Source organism: Leucopleurus acutus (genome assembly GCF_964270905.1).
Source record: "Leucopleurus acutus genome assembly, chromosome: 9".
Classification (NCBI taxonomy): Eukaryota; Metazoa; Chordata; class Mammalia; order Artiodactyla; family Delphinidae; genus Leucopleurus; species Leucopleurus acutus.
Window position 1 is genome coordinate 85647154 of NC_139144.1, and position 27210 is coordinate 85674363.

General features: G+C 61.2%; 1 protein-coding gene across 2 annotated transcripts; it reads left to right on the forward strand.

Annotated features, from left to right (window-relative positions):
- Nucleotides 1-13: 13 nt before the first annotated feature.
- FLNC (filamin C) lies at nucleotides 14-27180 on the forward strand (the record flags this gene model as incomplete). 2 transcript variants are annotated; one of them, XM_082846045.1, is made up of 48 exons in its annotated part: nucleotides 14-372; nucleotides 4689-4933; nucleotides 6514-6611; nucleotides 6763-6913; nucleotides 7008-7126; nucleotides 7303-7380; nucleotides 7593-7755; nucleotides 7905-8105; nucleotides 9446-9583; nucleotides 9932-10058; nucleotides 10212-10348; nucleotides 10552-10745; nucleotides 10836-10949; nucleotides 11582-11725; nucleotides 11953-12076; nucleotides 12229-12389; nucleotides 12610-12700; nucleotides 12789-12958; nucleotides 13185-13302; nucleotides 13396-13658; nucleotides 14418-15015; nucleotides 15679-15852; nucleotides 15964-16126; nucleotides 16363-16523; nucleotides 17297-17464; nucleotides 17544-17667; nucleotides 18216-18372; nucleotides 18448-18637; nucleotides 18736-18759; nucleotides 18886-19133; nucleotides 19590-19670; nucleotides 19984-20083; nucleotides 20405-20545; nucleotides 20818-20946; nucleotides 21025-21198; nucleotides 21786-21947; nucleotides 22069-22272; nucleotides 22717-22869; nucleotides 22956-23078; nucleotides 23230-23472; nucleotides 23645-23914; nucleotides 24013-24150; nucleotides 24426-24541; nucleotides 25197-25329; nucleotides 25417-25593; nucleotides 25748-25966; nucleotides 26583-26792; nucleotides 26899-27180. In XM_082846045.1, the coding sequence occupies 48 exons, from the start codon at nucleotides 14-16 to the stop codon at nucleotides 27084-27086; spliced, it is 8163 nt and encodes a 2720-aa protein (XP_082702171.1). In that variant the 3' UTR covers nucleotides 27087-27180. The 2 variants fall into 2 exon arrangements, with proteins under 2 accessions (XP_082702171.1, XP_082702172.1); XM_082846046.1 differs by lacking the exon at nucleotides 19590-19670.
- Nucleotides 27181-27210: the final 30 nt, after the last annotated feature.

Sequence of the window (27210 nt, forward strand, 5' to 3'; positions counted from 1 at the left end):
AGCCCGCGCCAGCATGATGAACAACAGCGGCTACTCCGAGGCCCCCGGCCTCGGCCTGGGCGACGAGGCGGACGACATGCCGTCCACGGAGAAGGACCTGGCGGAGGACGCGCCGTGGAAGAAGATCCAGCAGAACACTTTCACGCGCTGGTGCAACGAGCACCTCAAGTGCGTGGGCAAGCGCCTGACCGACCTGCAGCGCGACCTCAGCGACGGGCTGCGCCTCATCGCGCTGCTCGAGGTGCTCAGCCAGAAACGCATGTACCGCAAGTTCCACCCGCGCCCCAACTTCCGCCAGATGAAGCTGGAGAACGTGTCCGTGGCCCTCGAGTTCCTCGAGCGCGAGCACATCAAGCTCGTGTCCATCGGTCAGTGCGGGCGGGGAGGGGGAAGTGCCCCGAGGAGGGGCTGGCCCACGGGAACAGAGGACTCAGGTGCTGGGTGGGCGCGCGGGGAGCCGAGAGAGGGCCGAGAGAGCCCCGGCGCCGGGAGAGGACCCTGTCCCCGCTCTCCCGCCCGCCGATGCACGCCCCCTCGGGTCCTGCCTTCGCACCCCTCTCTGGTCGGCCGGCATCCCGAGGCGGCCCCAGGGGAGTCCAGACCCGACAGTTTCTGAGCCCTCCAGCTTCAGCCTCCCTCGCACACTCTCACCAACCCGCCTCTCCCCTTCGTCCCCTTTCCTGCCACCCGTACCCCCAGCCCAGGCTTGAGAGGACTGGGCCAATGCCCATTACTGCTTCCCGGGGGCACCTCCCCCCAAACAAAGCAAATGGCTTCCCAGCCTCCCAGCACCTCCACCGGGGAGGAGCGGCTGAAGGCGGGTCCCAATCGCTGCCCGATCCCAGGGAGCAGGGGGAGAGCTAGTGGCCGGGCGGGCGCGGGGCCCGGGTCCCCCGCGGGCATATGTTCTCGGCGTCTGGGTTCAGGCCCAGGGGCCAGGGCCGGCAGGGCCCAGCCTCGGAAACCTAAAAAGGCTCTGAGCGAGATCCGAGAGCCTTAACCCCTGCCTGTCCCCTACCAGCTTCAGCCGGCCGGGGAGGGGGCTCCCTCCGTCCACGCCCGGCCCCCGCCCACCCCCTAAGCCCCGATTGGCTGCAGCTCAAACGGCCTGGGCTGAGGGGAGGGAGGGAAGGCCTGAAAAAGGGAGGAAGTCATTGAGTGTAACCAGATTTGGAAGGTGTGTCAGCGCTGGGTGGGGGTGGGGAGGCACCCCAGGCTTGGGAGCTGGGGAACCTGGGATGGGCTCTGAGAGGGTAGGAGCTGGCCCTCCCCTCACCGCCCTGCCGTCATCCCTGCAGGCCGGGGGCCTGGGGCAGAGCCCTACCCCTGTGGCGAGCTCCTAAGAGCCCTGATGGGATTTGCAGGAAAGGGCCCCTCGGCGGGGTGCACCCCAGGGCCGCAGGAGGGGAGTTTCACAGGGCGTCCGGTGCCCCCCAGGCTGCCCCAGAGACTTCTTCAGATGATGGAAGGTCTGTCCACCTCCACTCTCCCTCGGGGCATCTCTAGGCCTCCGGAATTAGCAGCTGAGCTCAGTCCGGGGCCCTTTGCCCCGGCCAGTCCCCTCTCTAGGCCTTACCCCCTCCTGCCCCAATACTGACCCCCACCCCACCCGCTCTGGCCTGGAAATAGCCCTGCCGCTGTGACACAGCAGATGTCTCTGAGCTTTCCAGAAGGACAAGCCTGAGGACAGGGCGTGGGGAGGGGCCCCGGTGTGTGTAGTGGGAGTGAGGGCTGCTTGAGAGCGCGTGGGGTTGCCGGGGGCCAGGGTCAGAGAGGAGTCAGCCCTGGGCCTGTCAGCCCCCGGCAGCTGGGATTTCACCGACTGGACTGACGGTCCCAGGTGGGGTCTCGAGGGGAGAGCTTGGGGCTTCAACAAGGCTTCGTAGGAAATGGCTCAGCCTTCCCCTCCCCTCCCCGCTGCAGGGCGCTCGGCCCCTCTCCAGGCCTCGTCCTTCCTGAGAGCACACCTCTCCCCTCCCCCATGGTGGTGCCTGGCTCCGGCCCCTTTGGCTCAACTGTGTGTGGAGAGGCCGTCTCAGAACAGAGGGGGAAGAAGCAAAAGCTGGTTTGGGGGCGGGAGGGAACCCTCCTTTCCCATTCCTGCAGGGAATTGTTCCCCATTTGGGCCAAGTGGCTCGCTCCCGCCGCCGGATGAGATAAGCTGTCAGCAATTCAGCTGCTGGGGCCTGAGGCTGAGGCTGGATGGGAGGGGGCACAGGCGGCAGGGGCTGCCCAACCTGGAGAAGTTGTAACGGGTGGTTCCCCGCCAGGCGGGCATCGTGCTTCCTCTGGTTTCCTCTGTCCCGCTGAGTGGTAGGAAGGGGTTGGGGCAGGGGCCGTCTCTGGGCATCGTCTCAGGACTGAATCTGGGCGCCTGGGAGGAGGTCAGAACAGCTCCCCACGCCCTTTTCTAGGAGTGGGGCGGGAGCTGGGGGTTGAGCCGTCCCCCTGAAGGAGGTAGGGGTACTCAGCCGGGGTGGAAGGAGCTGTGTGCCCTCCTTACCCCGCCAGCCCCTCAGCCCCTCCGAACAAAGAGGCCTATGCGGCAGCTCTGTCCCGCAGCTGTTCCCCAGTTGCTATTCCTTCTCCTGGAGCCAACCACCGAGGGAGGGGCTGGAGGGGGCAGCAGCTGTCCCGGCACCTCCCTCGCTGGGCCCTCTCTTCTCCCCCTCCACTTGAGGCCTGGGGTGGCCTCAGGGACTGGCTCTGGGGCTCCTCCCACCCCTTTGGTGGCATCCCCATTGGGGTGGGAAGGAGGGAACCCGGCCTGAGCAGAGCTCCCCTCCTCTGCCTGGCCTCTGAGGGGGAGGAGGGAGAAGAAGGTCACTGCTCCTAGAGTGGGACTCTGGGCCCACCCCTCTCCTGCTGACCGGGACCACTTGCTGTCTGGCCCAGGGCCAGTTGCTGGGGAGAAACCTTTCCCTGCGGCAGATAGGATTGACGCCCCCGCTCCCGGTACCCCCGCCCCCCGCCCCAGCAGCCTCAAGGCCTCCCTCCCAGGGATCTGGCTGCAGTTTGCAAGTAGCACTCTGGGCATGCAAGCACCAGCTTTGGAGGCTGTCAGGGTTGTGAGAGGCTGTGAGGCCCTGGGTGTCAAGACTGCGAAAGTGTTGTGGGCCTGTGTGTGTTTGAGAGAGACCGCACCAAAGCACCAGGAGGCTGGGAGTGAGCGTGTCATGGAATCTGCAAGCTGCCAAACCATTGTGCTGCAGTGGAGCCAGGGGTAGAGGGGGCGGGCCTGGGGAGCTGCTGGGGAAGGAAGGATGAATCAGTGAAAGGGTGGTGGAGCCAAGGGGGCCAGAGCCCGAGGCCAGAGGGACAGAGAGACTGAGACTCCCCTCCTGGGAGCAGGTTGAGGGGGGATACTGGGGTTCCCCAGGCCTTACCCTCCAAAGGCCATCCCCCAAGATCTGGTGGGGGGCAGGAAAAGATACGTAAGGGGGCACCTTCAGCCCCACCCTTTCCCATCTCTTGGGCAACACCAGTAAACAAGGCTGATTCTCCCACCCCCTCCCAACCTCCTAAAAGCAGTGCTCTGGGAAGCTGATTGATTTCAGGCCTGCATTGTCCTTTACAAGTAAGCTGGTTTCCAATGATCTATACTCCAGGCCACTCCTGGCTCCTGGATATTTCTCTCTGGCTGTTAAAAGGGAACTAGGCCCCCCAAATCTTGGGGTACCAGTTCTGGTCCATAGTATTCCTCAAAGGAGGGGATGGGTCGAGAGCCTCGGCTGCCCCCATGTGGACTTGAGTCCACATGGGTAACATTCCCCCCGGCTCTTGTGAAATCTAACTGGTCCCTATCATTTGAAAACACGATTTTCAAGCCTTAACAGAATGTGCACTGTACCCACCCCCTCCTCCAAGAACTTTGTTCCTAAAACCTTTTATAGCGTTCAGAGTAGAATTTGGCTGGAACCAGGTTGGTCCCATTCCTCTCCAACTTCAGTTTTTAAAATATTCATTCATTCAACCAGTATTTATTGAGATTCTACTAAGTTCTAGGCTCCGAGTAGACATGAGATACAGTATCTAGAGGGAAAGAAGGCAGACAAAAGAAGTATATACTGTATGATTCTATTCATAGAAAACTCTAGAAAATGCAAACTAATCTATAGCGACCAAGAGCAGGTCAGTCGTTGCCTGGGAAGGAGAGACCAGGAGGGGCAGGAATGATGGATCACAAAGGAAAGGAAACTTTGAGGAGGGGTGGATATGTTTATTATTTTGATTTGTGGTGATGGCTTTGTGGGTATATACGTGTCAAAACTTATCCAGTTGTACTTTCTAATAAGTAGTTTATTGTACATCAAGCGTACCTCATTAAAACTGTTTAAAAAAAGAAAAAGAAAGGAAACGAAACAAAACAGTGTCTGCCCCCGAGAGCCTTACAATCTTGCATAACTGCATGGATGCCTATAGCCTGCTAGGAGGCTCGCACAAGTGCCGTGCAAGAGGTGAAACTACACGCTGAAGGAACACATTGGGAGGCAGCCTCATTCTGAAGGGAGAGGAGGGGTCCATCAAGGGCCGGGCCTCACAGGATGGAAAATTTGGTAGTCAGAGAAGGAGTAGGTCCTGACCCAGCGCTCAAGCAGCAGCCTCAGGACCTGGGCGGGGGAGGGGAGGGCACCGTGCTAGCAGTGGAGCCCTCCCGAGTCCAGATCGCCTCTCCGCTCCGCAGACAGCAAGGCTATCGTAGATGGCAACCTGAAGCTGATCCTGGGCCTGATCTGGACACTGATCCTGCATTACTCCATCTCCATGCCCATGTGGGAGGATGAGGATGATGAGGATGCCCGAAAGCAGACACCCAAGCAGCGTCTACTCGGCTGGATCCAGAACAAGGTGCCCCAGCTGCCCATCACCAACTTCAACCGTGACTGGCAGGATGGCAAAGCTCTGGGCGCCCTGGTGGACAACTGTGCCCCTGGTAAGTGGGCCGGCGGCACACCATGGATCCTTGAGCCCGGAAGCGGGGCTGGGATGAGCTGGTGATGCCGAGGCTTGTGTTTGTCAGAACACATGTCCCAGGGTTGGGGGATCGGGACCCCCTGCCCCAGCTGAGAATCACTGCTGGAGTTAGACCCTTCCTGATGAGTTGCCAGATCCTGCAGTGGCAGGAAAAGGGTTTACAGGCCAGGACACTGGGGTTCAGAAAAGGCCAGTGACTTGTCCAAGATCACACAGCTTATCTGTGGCAGAACTGAACCAGAGCCCAGGGCCTCAACTCCCTGCTTCCTACTTTGCCACATGGGTGTCATTTCTGCTCAGCCAGCAGAAAGCAAATGTGGTGGGACTCTGGCTTTCCAAAGAAGGCCAGGACTTAGACCCAGAGAAGGCTGTTCTTTGTGAGCCCCTGGGACAGCGTTGAGAAGGGGTTGAAGCCCAGGATGATGTGGGCTGAGGCTGATGTGACACTGCCCAGTGGCAGGTGACCCAGCCCTGCCCTCTGTCGATGTAGGCCCTGGCCTGCTCAGGTGGGGGCAGCTGAGGGCCCATGAGAAGACTGAGGCATCACAGGCGAGAGCCGTACCCCTCGTGCGGCTTCCTTTCTGACCCTCATCTCCTGAGAAGATAGGTCTTCTCCACCCCTATCGGTCAGCTCTGCCTCTGGGGAGCCATGTCCCCTTGGGCGAATCCTCCCTCAGCCTGGGGTCAGCTGGGGAGCAGGGAGTGGGAGGCGGGGGCACTGGCCGCCTGGGAAGCATTCCCAGCTGCTGAGCCATTGCCCACGGCTGGTGCGGCTGCCAGCAGTGAGCTCAGCTGTTCTGGCCAGTCATGGATTCCAGCCTTTGAGCGGGCCCCCTCCCCGCCAGTGAGCAGCACCCTCCTCCTCCAGCTCTGGCTTGGACCAAGCACACCCTAACCCCTGCACCCCTTCCCAGGAGTGACCTGCGGCCGCCTCAGCATTCCTCCCATTAGAAGGGCTGGGTTCTGGGTGGCTGGAGAGAAGAACTCATCTTCTCCAAACAGGCCCTTCAGTGCCTCCATTTCCCCAAGGGGGAAGTCAGGGAGGAGAGAGAGTCTTATGCTCTGAGGCTGTTGTGGGAAGTGCCTGGAGACTTAGGACTTCAGGGCAGCTGTGAGGAGGCCTTCGAGGCGATGGGTCAGAAGCATGTGTGGGACGGGGACTGCCCACCCGGAGGCAGCTGGGATGAGGCAGGAGAGGTCTGCGAGGGATGCCCTCACAGGGGTTTGGTGTTCAGGGTCGGTGCTGGGGCCTGGTAGGCAGGAGGCCGGCTGGCAGGGCTGGTGCCAGGCTGCGTCAGCCGGGGCAGAAAGCCCTCATTGTTGGTGCTTGGAAGGGCTGCCGTGCCTCTAAACAGCGATGGGCATCCCAGCTGATGGGCTATAACATCGGGGGTCAGCAGGAACCTGGCTGATCAGGGGCCTAGGGCTGCATGGGAGGGAGTGTGAACCCACAGCCCATGAGGGTGTTGGATGAGCAAATGCTCTGTATGCTGGCTGACTGCTTCCCCTAGTCATCGCCTCCCTCCGCCATCTCTCCAGGCCTCTGCCCTGACTGGGAGGCCTGGGACCCTAACCAGCCTGTGGAGAACGCCCGGGAGGCCATGCAGCAGGCGGATGACTGGCTCGGGGTGCCCCAGGTACACTGGCAGACGGGGCGGTGGGAGAGTAAAGGCGCCAGAGGGCCAAGGGTGGAGTTGGGTCTATAAGGGTACCTGGTCAGAATGTGGGTGAGAACCGGGGTTCCTGGCTAAGGAGGGCATCCTCTAACATCCTTCCTCCTCATGGCAGGTGATTGCTCCCGAGGAGATTGTGGACCCCAACGTGGATGAGCATTCTGTCATGACCTACCTGTCCCAGTTCCCCAAGGCCAAACTCAAACCTGGTGCCCCTGTTCGCTCCAAGCAGCTGAACCCCAAGAAGGCCATTGCCTACGGACCTGGTATGTACTGAGCCCTAACAGCCCTCCCCGGGCAGCTGGGCACAGGCTAGGATGGATCTCCCTAAACTCTCTGGCTCTGCCTTCCGCCCCTCAGGCATTGAGCCCCAGGGCAACACCGTGCTGCAGCCCGCGCACTTCACCGTGCAGACAGTGGATGCTGGCGTGGGCGAGGTGCTGGTCTACATTGAGGACCCCGAGGGCCACACCGAGGAGGTATGGAGAGGCCATTGGGGGTTGGACAGGGACCGCAGGCCAACAACTGGAGTGGCCTGGAGATGGCTGCCAGAGCTACCCTCTATGCTGGAGATGGGGGACGCCTCACCATGGGGGCTGCAGGAGCTGTGGGCTCAGGAGGGGCTCTAACTGCCAATCTTTTCCCTTCCCAATAGGCAAAGGTGGTTCCCAACAACGACAAGGACCGCACCTACGCTGTCTCCTACGTGCCCAAGGTCGCCGGCTTGCACAAGGTATCTCCCTATAGGCCCCCCCCCCGCCCCCGTCTTCCCCATTCCATTCACATCCTTGGCTCTGCTGAATGGACCCCTGTCTCAGCTCGCACCCCGCCCCACCCCCGTGCACCGGCCACCCGCCTCCCACCCTCCTTGGCTCTGCTCTGCTCCTCCACCCCCTCTCAGAGCTGCTCTCCTCTAAAAGCTTACCTTTGGCCTCTGACCCCCAGGTGACCGTGCTCTTTGCTGGCCAGAACATCGAACGCAGCCCCTTCGAGGTGAACGTGGGCATGGCCCTGGGGGATGCCAACAAGGTGTCAGCCCGTGGTCCTGGCCTGGAGCCCGTGGGCAACGTGGCCAACAAACCCACCTACTTTGACATCTACACCGCGGGTGAGGACGGCCCCCTTACACCTGACACCCCCTGACTGGGCATGGGGCGTACGCATGGGGGCCTGGGGCAGAGTCCCAGCCAGAGGGCAGTGGTCTCAGGGTGAGGGAGCCCCAAGCAGAATGAGGGCTGATGGCCATTGTCGCAACAGGGGCCGGCACTGGTGATGTTGCCGTGGTGATCGTGGACCCGCAGGGCCGGCGAGACACAGTGGAGGTGGCCCTGGAGGACAAGGGCGACAGCACGTTCCGCTGCACGTACAGGCCTGTGATGGAGGGACCCCACACGGTGCACGTGGCCTTCGCCGGTGCCCCCATCACCCGCAGCCCTTTCCCTGTCCACGTGGCAGAAGGTAAAGGCCCTCCACCCATCCGCATGATCCCCTCCCCGACGCCAGGACACAGAGAGCGTTGCCACCGAATTCCGCGTCTGAGGATTTACGGGAAATGATGCACTACCTCCAGGGGCGGGTGGGGAGCCATCTGAAGGCTTAAAATGGGCAGAAGAGCAAGCCAAGGGGTGGAGCTCTCGAGAGCTCGTCTGTCCATCCCCTGCCCCCAAGGAGGCTCAGGAGGCTGCAGTGAAGGATACCAGACAGGGACCACTGTGGAAGGGTTGAGGGGGAAGCGACAGGGCCACGTGGGTGGGGGGCATTTACGTGAGCACCTGTACGCCAGGCCCTCAAGCAGTGACCCCCCACTTGGTTCTCTCTTTGCCATTCAGAGCCCCTGCCGCCGCTCGCCCCCTCCGTGCCCATCGTCCACCAGGCCAGGAGAGTGGCGCCACGTTAGTACACTCCAGTGGAGGCGGGGCCGGGCATGGCCATAGCTGACTGGCCTCACCTGTGCTGTGTGGCATGGCCCAAGCGGTGTGGAATCGCCCCCCCTTCTGTGGCATTCTGTGACAGGCCCCAAGTTCTGCGCCTTTGCCTATGTTCTGTGGCAGATCTAGTTTCTTTGCCACTTGCCTGATGATTTCCGTGATATGAGACCTCCTTTCCGTGCCATTGCCTGTGTTCCGTGGCAGGCTCCGGGTTCCGTGCCGTTGCCTGTTCTGTGGCAGTACCCGGATTCTCTGCCATTGTCTGTGTTCCGTGGCAGGCTGAGATCACTGTTCTTCGGCCTGTGTTCAGTAGCAAAGTCTGGGTTCATTGCCACTAGCAGTGTTCTGTGGCAGGCTGACTTTCATGCATTGCCTGGGATCTGTGGCAGGCTTCCGGTTATATGCATATCTCTTGTTCCATGGTGTTGCTGAGTGTTTTGTGGCATGACTTAGTTCCTAAAGCTGCTATGGTGGCTCTGAGAAGGCTCAGATGGCTCTAGGTGGGTGGCCTTGGGGTAGGTGAAAGGTCCTTCCCTGTCTCTCTTTGCTCCAGTCTCTGCTCAGGCTCTGCCCTGCCTGTGTCCCAAGCGACACTGACTCCAAGGAGCCTGGTGGGGAGGGTTTCTTGTGAGCAGCCTGATGAGGGGGGCTGGGGGCACCGTGGCCAGCTCCCTGCCCAGCATAGTCTCGGCAGCCATGGTTGTGTCGGGGGCACCAGGGAGCACGGGGGAGGGTTGCATGAGGCCATGGCCTGTGCCTGGGGGGCGTCAGGAGGACTGTGCACAGCGAGGTGGGGGATGAGAGGTGAGGGCTGAGGCTCTGTCTAGGGCCCCTCGGCGCCCCCAGCCTCACCTCTCTTCTCTCTCCCAGCCTGTAACCCCAACGCCTGCCGCGCCTCTGGGCGGGGCCTGCAGCCCAAGGGCGTGCGTGTCAAAGAGGTGGCTGACTTCAAGGTGTTCACCAAGGGTGCTGGCAGCGGGGAGCTCAAGGTCACAGTCAAGGGACCAAGTGAGTGCCAGGGGGCCGTGGTGGGAGTCGGGGCACAGGGGGGAAATACAGCCAGTGGTTCTGAGCCCCTGAGGGCAGTGATGGTCAGCACCACGCCCCCCCGGGGGGCTCCAAAGAGACACTGACCGGAGGCTCCCTGGGACCTTAGGCACATTGTCTGACCTCTGCCTCAGTCTCCCAGTGTGCAAGCTGGGAATGCTGCTCTCGCCGGTGTGCTGCCCTGGGCTGTTACACAGTGCCTACCAGCAGCAGTATCCTCAGGCTGGACCTGGGTCCCAGGGGTCCGGGAGGGGAATGAGCAGCTGGGACTCGCAGAATATTGACCCCCCACTTCCCACACCTTCTCAGAAGGCACAGAGGAGCCGGTGAAGGTGCGGGAGGCTGGGGACGGTGTGTTCGAGTGCGAGTACTACCCCGTGGTGCCTGGCAAGTACGTGGTGACCATCACATGGGGCGGCTATGCCATTCCCCGCAGGTAAGCACCATGCGGCCCCCGTGCCTCCAGGTCTGGACCCTCAGAGGGTGGGAGAGGGAGGCGGGCTGCCTGGGACTCTGAGGGAAGGGAGGGGGACGAGTACCTCTGGTGGGGGCAGCTCCCGGCATGGACACCAGCTCCCTCTTTGCCCAGCCCCTTTGAGGTGCAGGTGAGCCCAGAGGCAGGAGTGCAGAAGGTGCGGGCCTGGGGTCCCGGCTTGGAAACTGGCCAGGTGGGCAAGTCAGCCGACTTTGTGGTGGAGGCCATTGGCACGGAGGTGGGGACGCTGGGTAAGTGGCTGGGGTGGTGACAGGTGGGAAGTGGGGGGTGACTGGGGTCAGGAGGTGGGAGTGCTAGCGAGTTTCGAGATGAGACTGGGAGATGGGACGTGGGGTGATCAGGGTGGTGACGCCGGGAGAGCGATGCCCCGGGGACCTGCCTGAGTATCCAAGTTGCTTCTTGTGCCCTCTGACCCTCCCCATCTTTCATCTAGGCTTCTCCATTGAGGGCCCTTCACAGGCCAAGATTGAGTGTGATGACAAGGGAGATGGCTCCTGCGACGTGCGGTACTGGCCCACAGAACCAGGGGAGTACGCCGTGCACGTCATCTGCGACGATGAGGACATTCGAGACTCGCCCTTCATTGCCCACATCCAGCCAGCTCCACCCGACTGCTTCCCGGACAAGGTGGGGGTCCCAGCTCCTGCGGGCCTGGGACAAGGTGAACAGGCCCTCCTCCAGTCCCCAACACAGCCCTCTGGTCTTGCCCTTGCGCAGGTGAAGGCCTTTGGGCCCGGCCTAGAGCCCACTGGCTGCATCGTGGACAAGCCAGCAGAGTTCACCATTGATGCCCGTGCTGCTGGCAAGGGAGACCTGAAGCTCTATGCCCAGGTGGGGTGTTGCCCCATCTCTGTGCCCCTCGCCGCTGTAGCAGGGACCCTGGGGGGTGGGGGGGCAAGTTAGAGAAAGGGGCCTCCAGGCATCACAGGACTGATTCTCATGGATCCATTAGAACTATGAAAAATTTAAATTTTGTGTTTTCTTATTGATGATAATCTTAAAAACATATTTTACCAAATGTATATTTTTGTACTAATAATTTGCAATTGAAAGATGATTTGACTGAGTAAGACATTGGTTTCTCACAGTGGTGTCCACTGACCCCTAGAGGTTAATGAATATGTTCTTGGGTCCAAGAGGATGATTTCTTCTTTAAAAGGTTATTTATTCAATTTTAGGAACATTGATTCAGCTGAGCGTTTCCCCTGACAACACATTTCAGAGACCTAGGCTGGGAGACCAGGCCACACAGATGGTCTAGAGCCTGGCCTCCCTGTTCCCAGGGTGCGCCCTGGCCACCAGAGCTTGTGGCACTAGGCTGTCCCGGTCTGAGGTCTGTGGCTGGGCGGGGCCTGCGAATGGGTTGGCGGTGGGTAAGGAGGATGGCCCACGGCCAGCAGAGGGCGCTGGTGCTCTAGGAGTCCGGGGCACTCCAAGAACCTTGCTTTGGGTGACGCCCACAGGACGCAGAGGGCTGCCCCATTGACATCAAGGTCATCCCCAACGGCGATGGTACCTTCCGCTGCTCCTACGTGCCCACCAAGCCTATTAAACACACCATCATCATCTCCTGGGGAGGCGTCAACGTCCCCAAGAGCCCCTTCCGGGTATGTCCTTTGCTCCCTGCCCATGCCCACTGCCAGGGGCCCCAGAGGGAGGGCGGAACCTCACGCAGGAGATGTTGGCCGTCCCTGGGCCCTGTCATCGCTCCCCACCTCAAGGCCCCTGCGAAGATGCTAAAACTGGTCCTGCTAAGGCTGGGCTCAGAAGTGCTGGGGAAAGGGATAGACCTTGAGGAAGGGGCACCGTGCTGACCATCGACTCTTCCCCACAGGTAAACGTGGGAGAGGGCAGTCACCCCGAGCGGGTGAAGGTGTACGGCCCTGGCGTGGAGAAGACAGGCCTCAAGGCTAATGAGCCCACCTACTTCACGGTGGACTGCAGCGAGGCGGGGCAAGGTGCCCTGAGGACCGGGGAGTGGTGCGGGGCCGGGCGGGGTCTGGGTGGGAGGCGCTGGCACCCTCCACCTGGTCCCAGCTGTAGGGGGACTGGTCAAGTGCAGGAGGTCGTTGAGCCCCCCGCTCATGGCCTCGTGCCTGCCTCCCCTCAGGCGATGTAAGCATTGGCATCAAGTGTGCCCCCGGCGTGGTGGGCCCTGCAGAGGCTGACATCGACTTTGACATCATCAAGAATGACAATGACACCTTCACAGTCAAGTACACACCTCCAGGGGCCGGCCGCTACACCATCATGGTGTTGTTTGCCAACCAGGTACCCTACGCTTGGGTTTTGGTTGTCACGGGTGGCTGCACACCCCACCCTGCCCCAGCCCACATCTCAGTCAGCAGCTTAAGAGGCAGTCGTTTGGGGACAATTCTATAGCCGTTGATTGCGCACTTCCTATGTGTAGGCAGCGTGCCTCAGGGGAAACAAAGGGCACTTATTCAGAGACTGCTCGTGTCCACCCTGACCAAGCTTTTTCTCCCTCCAGGAGATCCCTGCCAGCCCCTTCCATATCAAGGTGGACCCATCCCATGATGCCAGCAAGGTCAAGGCTGAGGGCCCTGGGCTGAACCGCACAGGTAGGTGTCTGAGTCGGGGCTGGACTGGGCTGGGGGTGGGGCTGGGTGGCCGCCAGCCCCTCACCACCATCTCGGGGTGACTCCCCAGGTGTGGAAGTTGGGAAGCCCACTCACTTCACGGTGCTGACCAAGGGAGCCGGCAAGGCCAAGCTGGACGTGCACTTTGCCGGGGCTGCCAAGGGAGAAGCTGTGCGAGACTTTGAAATCATCGACAACCACGACTACTCCTACACTGTCAAGTACACGGCCGTGCAGCAGGTGTGTCCGCCCCCTCCATGCTCCACCCGTCCCGGCTATGGGGTCGTGGGTCTCCTTCCTTCAGTCTCACAGGGCCCGCTCTGCATGTAGCCTCCCAGATCTTGCCCTTTCCTGCCTTCCATCCTCTCTCGCTGTGGATCTCTGAGCCTCTGGTCCACATCGGCCAAAGGCATGTCGCCAGGCTGTGCCAAGCCACCCAGTTCTGACCTCCTGTTGTACCCAATAGGGCAACATGGCAGTGACAGTGACCTATGGTGGAGACCCTGTCCCCAAGAGCCCCTTTGTGGTGAATGTGGCACCCCCGCTGGACCTCAGCAAAGTCAAAGTTCAAGGCCTCAACAGCAGTAAGTGGGGCAAGAGCTGCCCTGGGAGTGAGGAGAGCGGGGGGGGCAGTGGGTTGCAGTCTCTGCTCACGGTGTCCCTTGCCGTCTACACAGAGGTGGCTGTGGGTCAAGAACAGGCATTTTCTGTGAACACACGAGGGGCTGGCGGTCAGGGCCAGCTGGACGTGCGGATGACCTCACCCTCCCGACGACCCATCCCCTGCAAGCTGGAGCCCGGGGGTGGAGCTGAAGCCCAGGCTGTGCGCTACATGCCCCCTGAGGAGGGGCCCTACAAGGTGGACATCACCTACGATGGTCACCCGGTGCCTGGCAGCCCCTTCGCCGTGGAGGGTGTCCTGCCCCCTGACCCCTCCAAGGTGAGGAAATAGGGGCTGGTGGGAGCTGGGAGTTGGGGGCTTCTAGCGAAGATGGGTAAGTCACAGGGGCAGAGGCCAGAGGGCCTTACGTCCTGGAGTGAGCATAGCCGGGGACCCAGGGCCGAGGCAGTCCCCCACCTCAGGACCTGCCTTTGAGACTGCTTAGTGTTTGTTTGGTTTTGATTTTTGTATTTTTATTGAAGTATAGTTGATTTATAATGTTGTGTTCATTACTGCTGTACAACAAAGTGATTCAGTTATACATATATGTACATAATTTTTTTAATATTCTTTTCCATTAGGGTTGGTCGTAGGATTTTTTTTTTTTTTGGCAGCACTGAGCAGCATGTGGGATCTTAGGTCCCCGACCAGGGATCAAACCTGTGCCCCCTGCAGTGGAAGCACAGTGTCCTAACCACTGGATGGACAGGGAAGTCCCTGTCACAGGTTATTGAATATAGTGCTCTGTGCTATACAGTAGGACCTTGTTGTTTATCCATCCTACATATAAAAGCTTATATCGAGACAGCTCAGCTATTAAAAGCCTGGCCTTGGATCCGACCTGGGCTTCAATCCCAGGTCCACCAGCTGCGACAAATTATTTAATCTCTCTACCTGCGTTTCCTCGCCTGGAATTGTTATAAGGACTCAGCCTGTGGTAGCTGCTACAATTGAAAGCGCTTAGCTGATTTGAGAGCCATGAAGGCCTCGTGGGCGAGGTCAGGTGTAGGTAATCCACACACCTGTTCCTTCTTTTAGGTCTGTGCTTACGGCCCTGGTCTCAAGGGCGGGCTGGTAGGCACGCCAGCGCCCTTCTCCATCGACACCAAGGGGGCGGGCACGGGTGGCCTGGGGCTGACCGTGGAGGGCCCCTGCGAGGCCAAGATCGAGTGCCAGGACAATGGCGATGGCTCGTGTGCTGTCAGCTACCTGCCCACGGAGCCGGGCGAGTACACCATCAACATCCTGTTTGCCGAAGCCCACATCCCCGGCTCGCCCTTCAAGGCTACCATCCGGCCCGTGTTCGACCCGAGCAAGGTGCGGGCCAGTGGTCCAGGCCTGGAGCGCGGCAAGGCTGGCGAGGCAGCCACCTTCACTGTGGACTGCTCGGAGGCGGGCGAGGCTGAGCTGACCATCGAGATCCTGTCGGACGCCGGCGTCAAGGCCGAGGTGCTGATCCACAACAATGCCGACGGCACCTACCACATCACCTACAGCCCCGCCTTCCCCGGCACCTACACCATTACCATCAAGTATGGCGGGCACCCCGTACCCAAATTCCCCACCCGCGTCCATGTGCAGCCCGCTGTCGACACCAGTGGAGTCAAGGTCTCGGGACCCGGTGTGGAGCCCCACGGTGAGTGAGAGAGGAGCCTGGAGCTGGTCGCATCGCCAGTCAGGGAGGGAGGGAAGCGGGGCTGAGGGCTTGTGGCGGGGGAAGGGAGGGCTTTGGGGCAGCGCTGAGTCTTTATGGCTCAGATACCCCAGAAGAAGGCGCCTGAGCCAAAGGCAGGACGCGGAGCTTCACCTCCGGTCTTGTGGCAAAACTGCATTTTCCTGGGGAGATTCGCAACTTTCATCAGCTGATCTGAGAAAGCTAAGAACCTTGCTCTCCATGGTACAGAGGGAAAGCTTTGGGGTTGAGGGTGACAAGAGTCAGGAGACAGTTCAGCTCAGCTCGGTGACTGTGAGTTACCATCTGCTGGGGGCCAGACCCTGGGCTAGGCACGGCGGGGTGTGCAGAGGAACCTAAGACCCAGACCCGCCCTCAAGGGGCGCACAGCCTGGTGGGGAGACTCAGGTGAACAGAGTGTCAGTATGTGGTGAGGGGAGCGAAGGCAGGGGCAGTGGGAGGCGGGGCCCGGAGCTCGCAGGGCCGAGGCGGGCAGGGCTCAGGCTGGGGAGCAGCAGGTGGGGAGGAGGAGAGGCCTCGGAGTTGGGGAGGGAGGGCGCGCTGGGGTGAGCAGCTGTGTGAAGGCTGCCCCCAACCTATGCTGAGCTCTCGTCTCCTGGGAGCCAGGCGTCCTGCGTGAGGTGACCACTGAGTTCACTGTGGACGCAAGATCCCTGACAGCCACGGGTGGGAACCACGTGACGGCTCGCGTGCTCAACCCCTCGGGCGCTAAGACGGACACCTACCTGACAGACAACGGGGATGGCACCTACCGAGTGCAGTACACGGCCTACGAAGAGGGTGAGGGGCTGGGCTGAGCGGGGACGGTGGGGATCTGATGCCGGCATTTTCAGGGGTTGGGGAGGTAGGGGCCTCACACACCCTGACTTGCACCGTTTGGCTGGCTTCCAGGAGTGCATTTGGTGGAGGTGCTGTATGATGACGTAGCTGTGCCCAAGAGCCCCTTCCGAGTGGGCGTGACTGAGGGCTGTGACCCCACTCGCGTCCGGGCCTTTGGGCCAGGCCTGGAGGGTGGCTTGGTCAACAAGGCTAACCGCTTCACTGTGGAAACGAGGTATTCCTCCCTCCGCCTTTCCTAACCTTGACCCTGATCCCAGCCACCTGGCCTCCCCCTTCATCCTTCTGTGTGTGCCTCATCCCCAGCCTATCCCCTGTCAAGGGTGCAAAGCTCCCCCAGTGTCCCAACCCCTGTAGCTGGTCCCTTCTCAGCTGGGCCCCCAGCCCCCATTCAGCTTCTCCATCCCCACTCACTGGCCCTAGCGGAGCTGATATAGGGGTGTCATCTTGTAGGGGAGCTGGCACTGGGGGCCTAGGCCTAGCCATCGAGGGCCCGTCGGAAGCCAAGATGTCCTGCAAGGACAACAAGGATGGTAGTTGCACCGTGGAGTACATCCCTTTCACCCCTGGAGACTATGACGTCAACATCACCTTCGGGGGCCGGCCCATCCCAGGTGTGCACAGGGTGGGTGGGACTCAGGGAGGGCAGCAGGAGGCCTGCTCAGCGAGAGAGAAACTGGAAGGAAGTCGGGTGTGGGGACTCATCCCTAGAGCAGGAAAGCCCCGAGCCCAGCCGGCAGGGAGGACGTGGAGCAGGCAAGGTGCTGCGGTCACGGCCAAGAGGCAGGGCGGTGCGTGCAGTTCGTTCCCAGAGGTCCAGCACTGGTGTCTTTGTCTGGAGCGCCAGACCTCGTGGGTTCGGTCACTCAGACACAGTGCAAGCCTCTGTTGCTGGCTCAGCAAGGACAGCCTCTCACACCCTCTCCCTCTCACTGTCTGCAAAGCAAGGAACCCCCCTGCCCTCCTGCATGGCCGAGTTGCTCAGGGCAGGGGTAGGGGTGGGGAGGGCGGGGTTATGTCTTCAATTATCACATAACTCGGGCCTGCTGAAATTGGACATTTCTCTTCCTTATCTAATTTCACGCTGGCAAAAATGCATTTTCTGTTACAGATACTCCACTTTTAACATTTTATTAATTTAGGAAGGCCTTCTTCCAGGCTGGTGGTCTAAATAAGTGGATTTGCCCAGCCGCAGTCTGTAGCCAAGTAGCCAAGCTTATTTTCCTTGTTTACATTTTCTTAGCAAGTCCCTAAGCGTTTGCACATTTGGTCTGGTCTCCCTGGGGCATTTCAAAGGCAGGGAAGGCGTCCTCCTCCTCCTCGTTCGTCGGTGTCAGGTAGACCCTCCTGGGCAGGTGGGTAGGGGCTGATGTCCGTCTCCTTGCAGGGAGTCCATTCCGGGTGCCAGTGAAGGATGTGGTGGACCCTGGGAAGGTGAAGTGCTCCGGCCCAGGGCTGGGAGCCGGTGTCAGGGCCCGGGTACCCCAGACCTTCAAGGTGGACTGCAGCCAAGCTGGCCGGGCCGCCCTGCAGGTGGCCGTGCTGAGCCCCACAGGTATGGAATGTCTGGGGCAGGGTGGAGGGAGGCAGAAGTGATGCCAAGAGGCTTTGCTGACCCTGCTCCCCTTGCCCAGGTGTGGCTGAGCCTGTGGAGGTGCGTGACAATGGAGATGGCACCCATACCGTGCACTACACCCCAGCCACCGACGGGCCCTACACAGTCGCTGTCAAGTATGCCGACCAGGAGGTGCCACGCAGGTGAGGCCCAGCTTTGGGCTCCTGTGCTGTGCTGAGCTCTGGGGAGCTCCCACCAGGGCCGCACCTGCAGGGCCACTGCAGAGCCCTGGAAACACCCCTCCTACTTGTCTTCGCCTCATCCCATCTCTGCTGCCCCATCCCACTCTTCCTCAGGGCCCCCTGCCTGTCTCCACCCTGGAGGTGGCACAGCCCCAGGGGCTCTCCTCTGGCTGGGCTGTCCCCCCATGTAGATGCAAAATTTACAAAATTAGTGCCTTGGGAAAAGGCACCATGTAGCTACAAAAAGGTGCGAGAGGGCAGCCTCCTGCATCCTCCTCTTTAAACAATTCACGGCATCTTCCTGGAGAATGGAGAAGAAATGCTCAGACTTTGTCAGGGGCACAGCTGTGTGACCCTCCCCCAGACTCAGGCTGTGACCTGGTCCCTCCTCCCTGCCAGGAGTCATCTCCCCTGCTCATGAATGTGGGGAGGACTCCAGGCCCCAAACGAGACGGGATTCCCTTTGCCCCAGAGCTTGAGCCAACTGTCCATCCCTTCTGCCCCTCAAGCCCCTTCAAGATCAAGGTGCTTCCAGCCCACGATGCCAGCAAGGTGCGGGCCAGCGGCCCCGGGCTCAATGCCTCTGGCATCCCTGCCAGCCTGCCTGTGGAGTTCACCATCGATGCCCGGGATGCTGGGGAGGGCTTGCTCACTGTCCAGATCCTGGTGAGTCCATGTGCCGCCCCCCTCTCAGCTGAGGCTCTGGGCACAGGCTGGCCTTGACCTCTGTTCCTCCCCCAGGACCCTGAGGGTAAGCCCAAGAAGGCCAACATCCGAGACAACGGGGATGGCACGTACACCGTGTCCTACCTCCCGGACATGAGTGGCCGGTACACCATCACCATCAAGTATGGCGGCGATGAGATCCCCTACTCGCCCTTCCGCATCCACGCCCTGCCCACTGGGGACGCCAGCAAGTGCCTGGTCACAGGTGGGCACTCACCCCGCCTCCCCTGCCCCTGCCCCTCCCCCCACCCCCCACCCCCCCATCCTGAGCACTGCGTGGCTTACACTCTTCTCCATTTCCAGTGTCCATCGGAGGCCACGGCCTGGGTGAGTGCCCCTTCTCCTCTCTTTCTGCTGTGGGCTGAGGCGGTGGGAGAGCGGGGAACTGCGGGGGAACTGCGAGGGGCTGGGCACAGGCCCGCGGACCCCTGACCGGACATTCCTGTGTGGCAGGTGCCTGCCTGGGCCCCCGCATCCAGATTGGGGAGGAGACGGTGATCACGGTGGACGCCAAGGCAGCAGGCAAGGGGAAGGTGACGTGCACGGTGTCCACGCCGGATGGGGCAGAGCTTGACGTGGATGTGGTTGAGAACCACGACGGCACCTTCGACATCTACTACACAGCGCCCAAGCCGGGCAAGTACGTCATCACCATCCGCTTTGGAGGCGAGCACGTCCCCAACAGTCCCTTCCACGTGCTGGTAAGCTCCGCGGCCACAGTGGGACTAGGGCGGCTGGGGAGGTGGGCCGGGCCCTCTTAGTGGTAGCAGGGGATCCCAGAACCTGTCCCCACGTCTGATGGATCCGGGACCCAGAGAGTGCCCCAGAGTCGAGTCTTTGCTTTCCCTGCAGCCTCCCAACCCAGGAGGTGAGCACAGCCCTGCTTCTGGCCCCTCTGGTGGTTGGTCAGCTCTCTCTGGTGGAACTTGCCGTGTTCCTTCTGACCCCCGGGCCCACTGTCCCTGTACATCTCCCCAGGGTGGCCCTGCAGGACGATGAAGCCCTCCAGAGGGTAGAGCACCCAAGATATCCATCCTGCCCTGTGGGCAGCCCGGGACTTCAGGTCCCTGGGCCATTCTCTGCGTCAGCTCGTGGTCACTCGAGCTGGCATGTACCGGCTTGCTGCGTCCTGTGCCCTCCCGCGCCTGGCTTCCCAGGCGTGTGACTCCATGCCCCGCGTGGAGGAGCGCTCTGACTCTGAGCGGCTGCACAGGCCCAGTACCTACCCCGCACACTGGGTACTGCCACCTCCCACCCGCGCCACACCTCGCCCCCCTCCTCCTCTTCCTTCATTTCTTCTCTTCTTCAGGGGCCAGGACTGGGGCATGGTTTGGGGTCATCTTGGGGGAGCAGGCGGGAGTCAGGCTGGGCAGACGGATCCCCAGGCTGGGCGCGGCACCTCTTCTCTTGCAGCTGACACGCCTCTCCTGCCCTCTGGCTTCACCATTAACCATCTTTTTCTTTGCTCATTTGCTCTGACTTCAGTCATGGCTCAGGCCAAGCTCCCCAGGCCTTCCCCAGCCAATGACTGTTCCCTCTCACCTGCCACAGGCCACAGAGGAGCCAGTGGTGCCCGTGGAGCCAATGGAGTCCATGCTGAGACCCTTCAACCTGGTCATCCCCTTCACTGTGCAGAAAGGGGAGCTCACAGGTACTGCCCCGGGGCCCTGAGGCATGAGGGCTCAAAGGGAGGACACCTGCGTCCAGGCCCAGCTCCTTCTTTAGAGATGAAAGCTGGGGCCCAGAGCAGGGAAGCAAGCTACCCAGGGTCACACAGCAAGTTGGGCAGAGCTGGAACTCAGACTCCAGCTTTCTGTCTCCCAGGTCAGGGTTCATCCTGATGCTCCAGGCTGTCTCCTGGTGCCTGACCTCTGGGGTAGAAGCAGAACCACACAGGAGTGGGAGCCTGGGACAGCAAAGGGGGTTGAGGTAGGAGAAACTGGGGTCCCCCACTTAACCCTCTGCCTGGCAGGGGAGGTGCGGATGCCCTCTGGGAAGACCGCCCGGCCCAGCATCACTGACAACAAGGATGGCACCATCACGGTGAGGTACGCACCCACCGAGAAAGGCCTGCACCAGATGGGAATCAAGTATGACGGCAACCACATCCCTGGTGAGTCGGGGGCCAGGCTGGGCTTGGCTGGGCTGAGAGGAGCCCATAGTGACTTCACCCTCATCTGCCTTCTTTCAACAAATCTTTATTGAGCACCTGCTGTGTGCAGACACCATGTGAGGCCTGGGAAGTCTGGTGCCCTGGTGGGAGGCCCCTGTGGCAGAGACGCAGGGCTCAGCAGGGAGCCTGTGGGGAGGTGCAGGGGCCGAGGTGGGCTCAGGCAGCTCCTGTCCTCACTATTGACCCAGCCCCCTTTCTCCGACCACCCCCAGGGAGCCCCCTGCAGTTCTACGTGGATGCCATCAACAGCCGCCACGTCAGTGCCTATGGGCCAGGCCTGAGCCATGGCATGGTCAACAAGCCGGCCACCTTCACCATCGTCACCAAGGATGCTGGGGAAGGTGAGGGGAGCTGGGTGGGGGCAGCCAGTGCAGGGGTGAGGGCAGGACCTCTGATCTCAGCCCTTCCTCCACCCACAGGGGGTCTGTCCCTGGCCGTGGAGGGCCCGTCCAAGGCAGAGATCACCTGCAAGGACAACAAGGATGGCACCTGCACCGTGTCCTACCTCCCCACGGCGCCTGGAGACTACAGCATCATCGTGCGATTTGACGACAAGCACATTCCGGGGAGCCCCTTCACAGCCAAGATCACAGGTGGGTGGACGTGTGGGCACACAGCCTGCCACACACACCCCAGCACACAACGGATGTGCAAGCCCAGCATGTTCAAGTAAGTCACCGGGGCGTTAGGGTAGGGCCCCCTCGAGGTGGAAGAGGTCATTTTTGGATAAATGTAAGGAACACTCTATCCTCTAGAGCAGGTGAGAAACATCCAGCCACCCTTTGAAAACATATCTTGTTGAGTTTTTTAAGTCAGGGTACTGATAATCCCTTTTGATAGATGAGGAAGCCAGCAGGCCCAGAGGGGCTAAGCAACTTGATCAGAGCCACACGGCGGGAAAGGGGTATGGGCTGTCTGGCCGTCTAGTTTTTTGGTTCCATGCAATCACATGACTCAGGATTTACATTCATGTAAATTAGGGATTTAACCCATTCAGGACTGGGGCATCCCCAGGGGAGCTGGGTGTGAATGGAGACTGCGCTCTCCCTGGTCTCTCTGTGCCTCTGGGTGGTCCCCAGTCTCTGTTGAGTCCAGCAGGGGCTGCCAGGAAGTCTCCTGATCTCCATGAGGGCAGGGCCTGCCTGGAGTCACACTGCCTGACATGCCAACTCTCCTCCAGGTGATGACTCAATGAGGACGTCACAGCTGAACGTGGGCACCTCCACGGATGTGTCACTGAAGATCACCGAGAGTGACCTGAGCCTGCTGACCGCCAGCATCCGCGCCCCCTCGGGCAACGAGGAGCCCTGCCTGCTGAAGCGCCTGCCCAACCGGCACATTGGTGAGCACGGGGGCCATGGGAGGGGCCCGGCGGGGTGGGGGGAGCGAGGAAGGCGGGGGCAGCCGCAAAGGAACACTGCCAGGCCCAGGGCTCCATTCATGCCTGACCTCCCTCCCAACAGGCATCTCCTTCACCCCCAAGGAGGTTGGGGAGCACGTGGTGAGCGTGCGCAAGAGCGGCAAGCACGTCACCAACAGCCCCTTCAAGATCCTGGTGGGACCGTCTGAGATCGGGGATGCCAGCAAGGTGCGGGTCTGGGGCAAGGGCCTGTCCGAGGGACACACGTTCCAGGTGGCGGAGTTCATCGTGGACACTCGTAATGCAGGTGCTTCTTGCCCCAGAGACCCCTCATTTCAGCTGGTGCCGCCAGTGACGACTAGTCCTTTCCTGCCCAGTGCCCCTTGGCCATACACTCCTCCCTGAACTTCCTGGCCCAGTCTCTGCTGAGATTCACATTCTGGGGCCCCTTTGGGGAGAGTGAATGTCCCCATGTCACTTCTCCCATGTTTCAGAGAAAGCCCAGCTTTACTGAGTTTGTCTCTCCGTTGCTCACTAGAACCCAAGAGGCCTGCCTGAGGAATTTTCCAGACTACCTATCCCCGACCCTCTGGGTCAGCGCCTGGCTCACCCCTTCTCCTCCTGCTGAGGCATCTTTTGTTAGTGGTTGATACACCTTGGGTGCCTGTTCTGGACGGAGCCTGTAGTTTGGGGAGGGGAGAGCAGGACAGCAGTGGGGACTGAGGGAGACGTGTCCCTTGTTCCCCGCTAGGTTATGGGGGCCTGGGGCTGAGTATTGAAGGCCCTAGCAAGGTGGACATCAACTGTGAGGATATGGAGGACGGCACATGCAAAGTTACCTACTGCCCCACGGAACCCGGCACCTACATCATCAACATCAAGTTTGCCGACAAGCACGTGCCTGGTAAGGCGCTGGGCTGCTGCTGGGACAGGCCAGGAGGCCAGCGACGAGTGATCTGAGACGCCCGACCCTCCCTTTCTCCCCTACAGGAAGCCCCTTCACGGTGAAGGTTACAGGCGAGGGCCGCATGAAGGAAAGCATCACCCGGCGCAGGCAGGCGCCGTCCATTGCCACCATCGGCAGCACCTGTGACCTCAACCTCAAGATCCCAGGTGGGAGGCAGGAGCCGGGGGGTGGGGGTGGGGGGTGGGGTGGGGGCGGGAGCAGGGCAATGGGGAAGGCCCAGGGCCTGCCCCCACGGTCTCTGTCCTGCTGGCTCGTTTCTTACCTTCCTCCCCGCCTTGGGCTCCATGCGTCGCACAGGGAACTGGTTCCAGATGGTGTCGGCCCAGGAGCGCCTGACGCGCACCTTCACGCGCAGCAGCCACACGTACACCCGCACAGAGCGCACGGAGATCAGCAAGACTCGGGGCGGGGAGACCAAGCGTGAGGTGCGGGTGGAGGAGTCCACCCAGGTTGGCGGAGACCCCTTCCCCGCCGTCTTCGGGGACTTCCTGGGCCGGGAACGCCTGGGCTCTTTTGGCAGCATCACCCGGCAGCAGGAGGGTGAGCAGGGCGGGGCTGGGGTCTTCACAGGGAGGCTGGGCTCTCCGTCCCTCAGGACAAGAGGGGGCGGCTGTTGGTCTGAGTGGAGGAGGGGGTTTTACGGAGGGAGGGAGGGAAGGGCCAGGGCCAGGAGCAGCCCCCGTGTCGCCCTGACATTCCCCACCTGCTGCAGGTGAGGCCAGCTCTCAGGACATGACCGCACAGGTGACCAGCCCGTCAGGCAAGACGGAAGCCGCAGAGATCGTGGAGGGAGAGGACAGCGCGTACAGTGTGCGCTTTGTGCCCCAGGAGATGGGGCCCCACACGGTCACCGTCAAGTACCGCGGCCAGCATGTGCCAGGCAGCCCCTTTCAGTTCACCGTGGGGCCACTGGGTGAAGGCGGTGCCCATAAGGTGCGAGCTGGAGGCACAGGGCTGGAGCGAGGGGTGGCCGGCGTGCCAGGTAAGGGCCAGGGGGCCAGGGCGGGGAGCGGGGGCAGGGCAGCCACCAGGGTGGACCATGGTGCTGAGGAGCTGCCCCTGTCCCGTTTCCATCTGCAGCCGAGTTCAGCATCTGGACCCGAGAAGCGGGTGCTGGGGGCCTGTCTATTGCTGTGGAGGGTCCCAGCAAGGCGGAGATCGCATTTGAGGACCGCAAAGATGGCTCCTGTGGGGTCTCCTATGTTGTGCAGGAACCAGGTGGGTGTCCACCACGGGGCTGGGCCCGCCTGACCTTCCAGACTGGGTTTCTGCTCGCCCAGGCAGGAGATGGGGCTACTGAACCAACTCTTCACCTGGGCTGCCGCTCTCTCTCTGCCCTGTCTCCCTCCACCCCACACTCCTGGGAATGCACGTCTGTCTCCAGAGCTGAGCCCCGACCCAGGAGCTTGTTCTGGGATGAGGCCAGGGTGGAGGGGGTTCCACCCTGCTGTCCCCAGTCCTGGGGCCTGTGCTGACTGGCCTTCCCTCCCCAGGTGACTATGAAGTCTCCATCAAGTTCAACGATGAGCACATCCCAGACAGCCCTTTTGTGGTACCCGTGGCCTCCCTCTCAGACGACGCTCGCCGTCTCACTGTCACTAGCCTCCAGGTGTGTGCCTGGGGGCCCCTTTGCCACACTGAGAGATGGGCAGAAGTAGAGGATGGCAGGCCCATGTGGCCAGGGACTTAGCGGTGACCTTGGAAGGTCCAGACAGACAGATGTCCCCTCTCTCCCAGTGTCTGTACAGCAGGGGGCTCCATTCCCCCTTCTAGCTGCCCCTCAGGAGCCCTTGTGCCTCTCCTCCCCTGTCCCCTACCCCTACTCTAGAACTGGGCTCTGTGCCCCAATCTTCACCTCCCCTGGGAGCCTCCCCATCGGCCCACCTCCCCCATCGAGTGCCCCCAGGGCAGTCTAGGCCACACCCCTCCTTCCTCATCCCAGCTACCGTTTGCAGTCCACACACAGCACCGTCCTAGCACTGGCTTCTCTGCTGACAGGCCTGCTTTATGGTTTCTGGATCTTACCTCCTCAACCAGGACAGGGCACATCATGTGTCGTCCCCACCATGCCCAGCCACAGCCAGGTGGCCCCACCTCATAGCAGGTGGATGCCAAGGCCACAGACCCTGCCTCCACCTCCCATCACAGCCCTGTTCAGAGCCTCCCTGAGCTGGGCTGGGCGTGCAGTGAGATCAGTGCCGGGCTGCAGAGACGAGCCCTCCAGACCCTGCCAGGAGTCTGAGCACCCTCTGTGGCCTTTGCAGGAGACGGGGCTCAAGGTGAACCAGCCGGCGTCCTTTGCGGTGCAGCTGAACGGTGCGCGGGGCGTGATCGATGCCAGGGTGCACACGCCCTCGGGTGCGGTGGAGGAGTGCTACGTCTCCGAGCTGGACAGTGGTGAGCTGGCCCTCTCCCTGCCAGGCTGGGACTTTCTGGGAAGGGGAGGGAAGGACAAAGGCTCACCCACCAACGTCTGACCCACAGACAAGCACACCATCCGTTTCATCCCCCATGAGAATGGCGTCCACTCCATTGACGTCAAGTTCAACGGTGCCCACATCCCTGGCAGTCCCTTCAAGATCCGAGTTGGGGAGCAGAGCCAGGCTGGGGACCCAGGCTTGGTGTCAGCCTATGGTCCTGGGCTCGAGGGAGGCACTACAGGTGAGTGCCTGGGGCTGGGGAGGAGGGGTGGACATTGGTCTGCCCCAGAGGCGGGGCAGCGCTGATGAGACCTGCTCCGGGGAGCCTGGGCCCATCCCAGTTCTGGGCCCCAAGCCCTTCCTGTCTACACCCTTGCTACCTCTCTGGTCCCCAGGAGTGTCATCGGAGTTCATTGTCAACACCCTGAATGCGGGCTCGGGGGCCTTGTCTGTCACCATCGACGGCCCCTCCAAGGTGCAGCTGGACTGTCGGGAATGTCCTGAGGGCCACGTGGTCACTTACACTCCCATGGCCCCTGGCAACTACCTCATTGCCATCAAGTATGGTGGCCCCCAGCACATTGTGGGCAGCCCCTTCAAGGCCAAAGTCACAGGTGAGTGTCCTGGGTGGGGGAAGGTCCCTCCAGCCCATTCCATACTGGCTGGCTCCAGTGGCCATTCACATCCGGGTCATATGCCTCAAACATCGGGGTCAGGTTACCAGGAATAAAGTGGGCCTGGCTTTACACGTCACCCCATTCTCCACGTGGACTCATGTACATCATTTAAAAAAATCAAGTCCTTGCTCTTTATCGTCCATCACTTGACTAACCTTTTCCCTGCGGCGGCTCCCCAAGCTTTCGCTTAACTTTCTGCCCTCCTCTTCCCACATTTCTGGCTTCCAAGAAGACAGAGCTCAGTAAAGGTTCAGCTAGCTTTCCTTTTGGAAGCTGCGTGAAGGATTAGTTGGATACATGTTCCTTTTCAAAGCAGGACTCTACCCTGTGACTTGGGGTCCCAGGCAAAGCCCAGAAGTCGGGTGTGGGGGGAGCCATCGAGGCTCCAGACCTCGAGATAAGCCTGCCCCGGAGCCGTTTGGAACGGGCTGCCACTCCTAGCACGCTGCATCTGAGGAAGGGGACGCGGGGCTGTCAGCGCTGGCACACGGCCTACCGCCTGGGGAAGAGCAGGCCTCTTACTAGGCTCGTGGCCACCCACTCTGCCTCTCAGGTCCCCGGCTGTCTGGAGGCCACAGCCTTCACGAAACATCCACGGTCCTGGTGGAGACTGTGACCAAGTCGTCCTCAAGTCGGGGTTCCAGCTATAGCTCCATCCCCAAGTTCTCCTCAGATGCCAGCAAGGTGGTGACACGGGGCCCTGGGCTGTCCCAGGCCTTTGTGGGCCAGAAGAACTCCTTCACCGTGGACTGCAGCAAAGCAGGCAGGCAGCGGGGGGAAAGGGGGCAGACCCCCAGGGTGGGCAGGTGCGCGGGAACGTGGGCCCAAGGGCCTGGGGTGAGCCTGACCCTCGCTCCCTCTCTCTCCAGGCACCAACATGATGATGGTGGGTGTGCACGGGCCCAAGACCCCCTGTGAGGAGGTGTATGTGAAGCACATGGGGAACCGGGTGTACAACGTCACCTACACCGTCAAGGAGAAAGGGGACTACATCCTCATCGTCAAGTGGGGCGACGAAAGTGTCCCTGGAAGCCCCTTCAAAGTCAATGTGCCCTGAATCCCAGAAGTGCCTCCCTCGGCCTCGGCCCCCACCTCTGGCCACACACACTCACAGACACACACACACACACAAATAGGCCACACCCAGATGCACGCACGCAGAATCAGACACCACAAACACC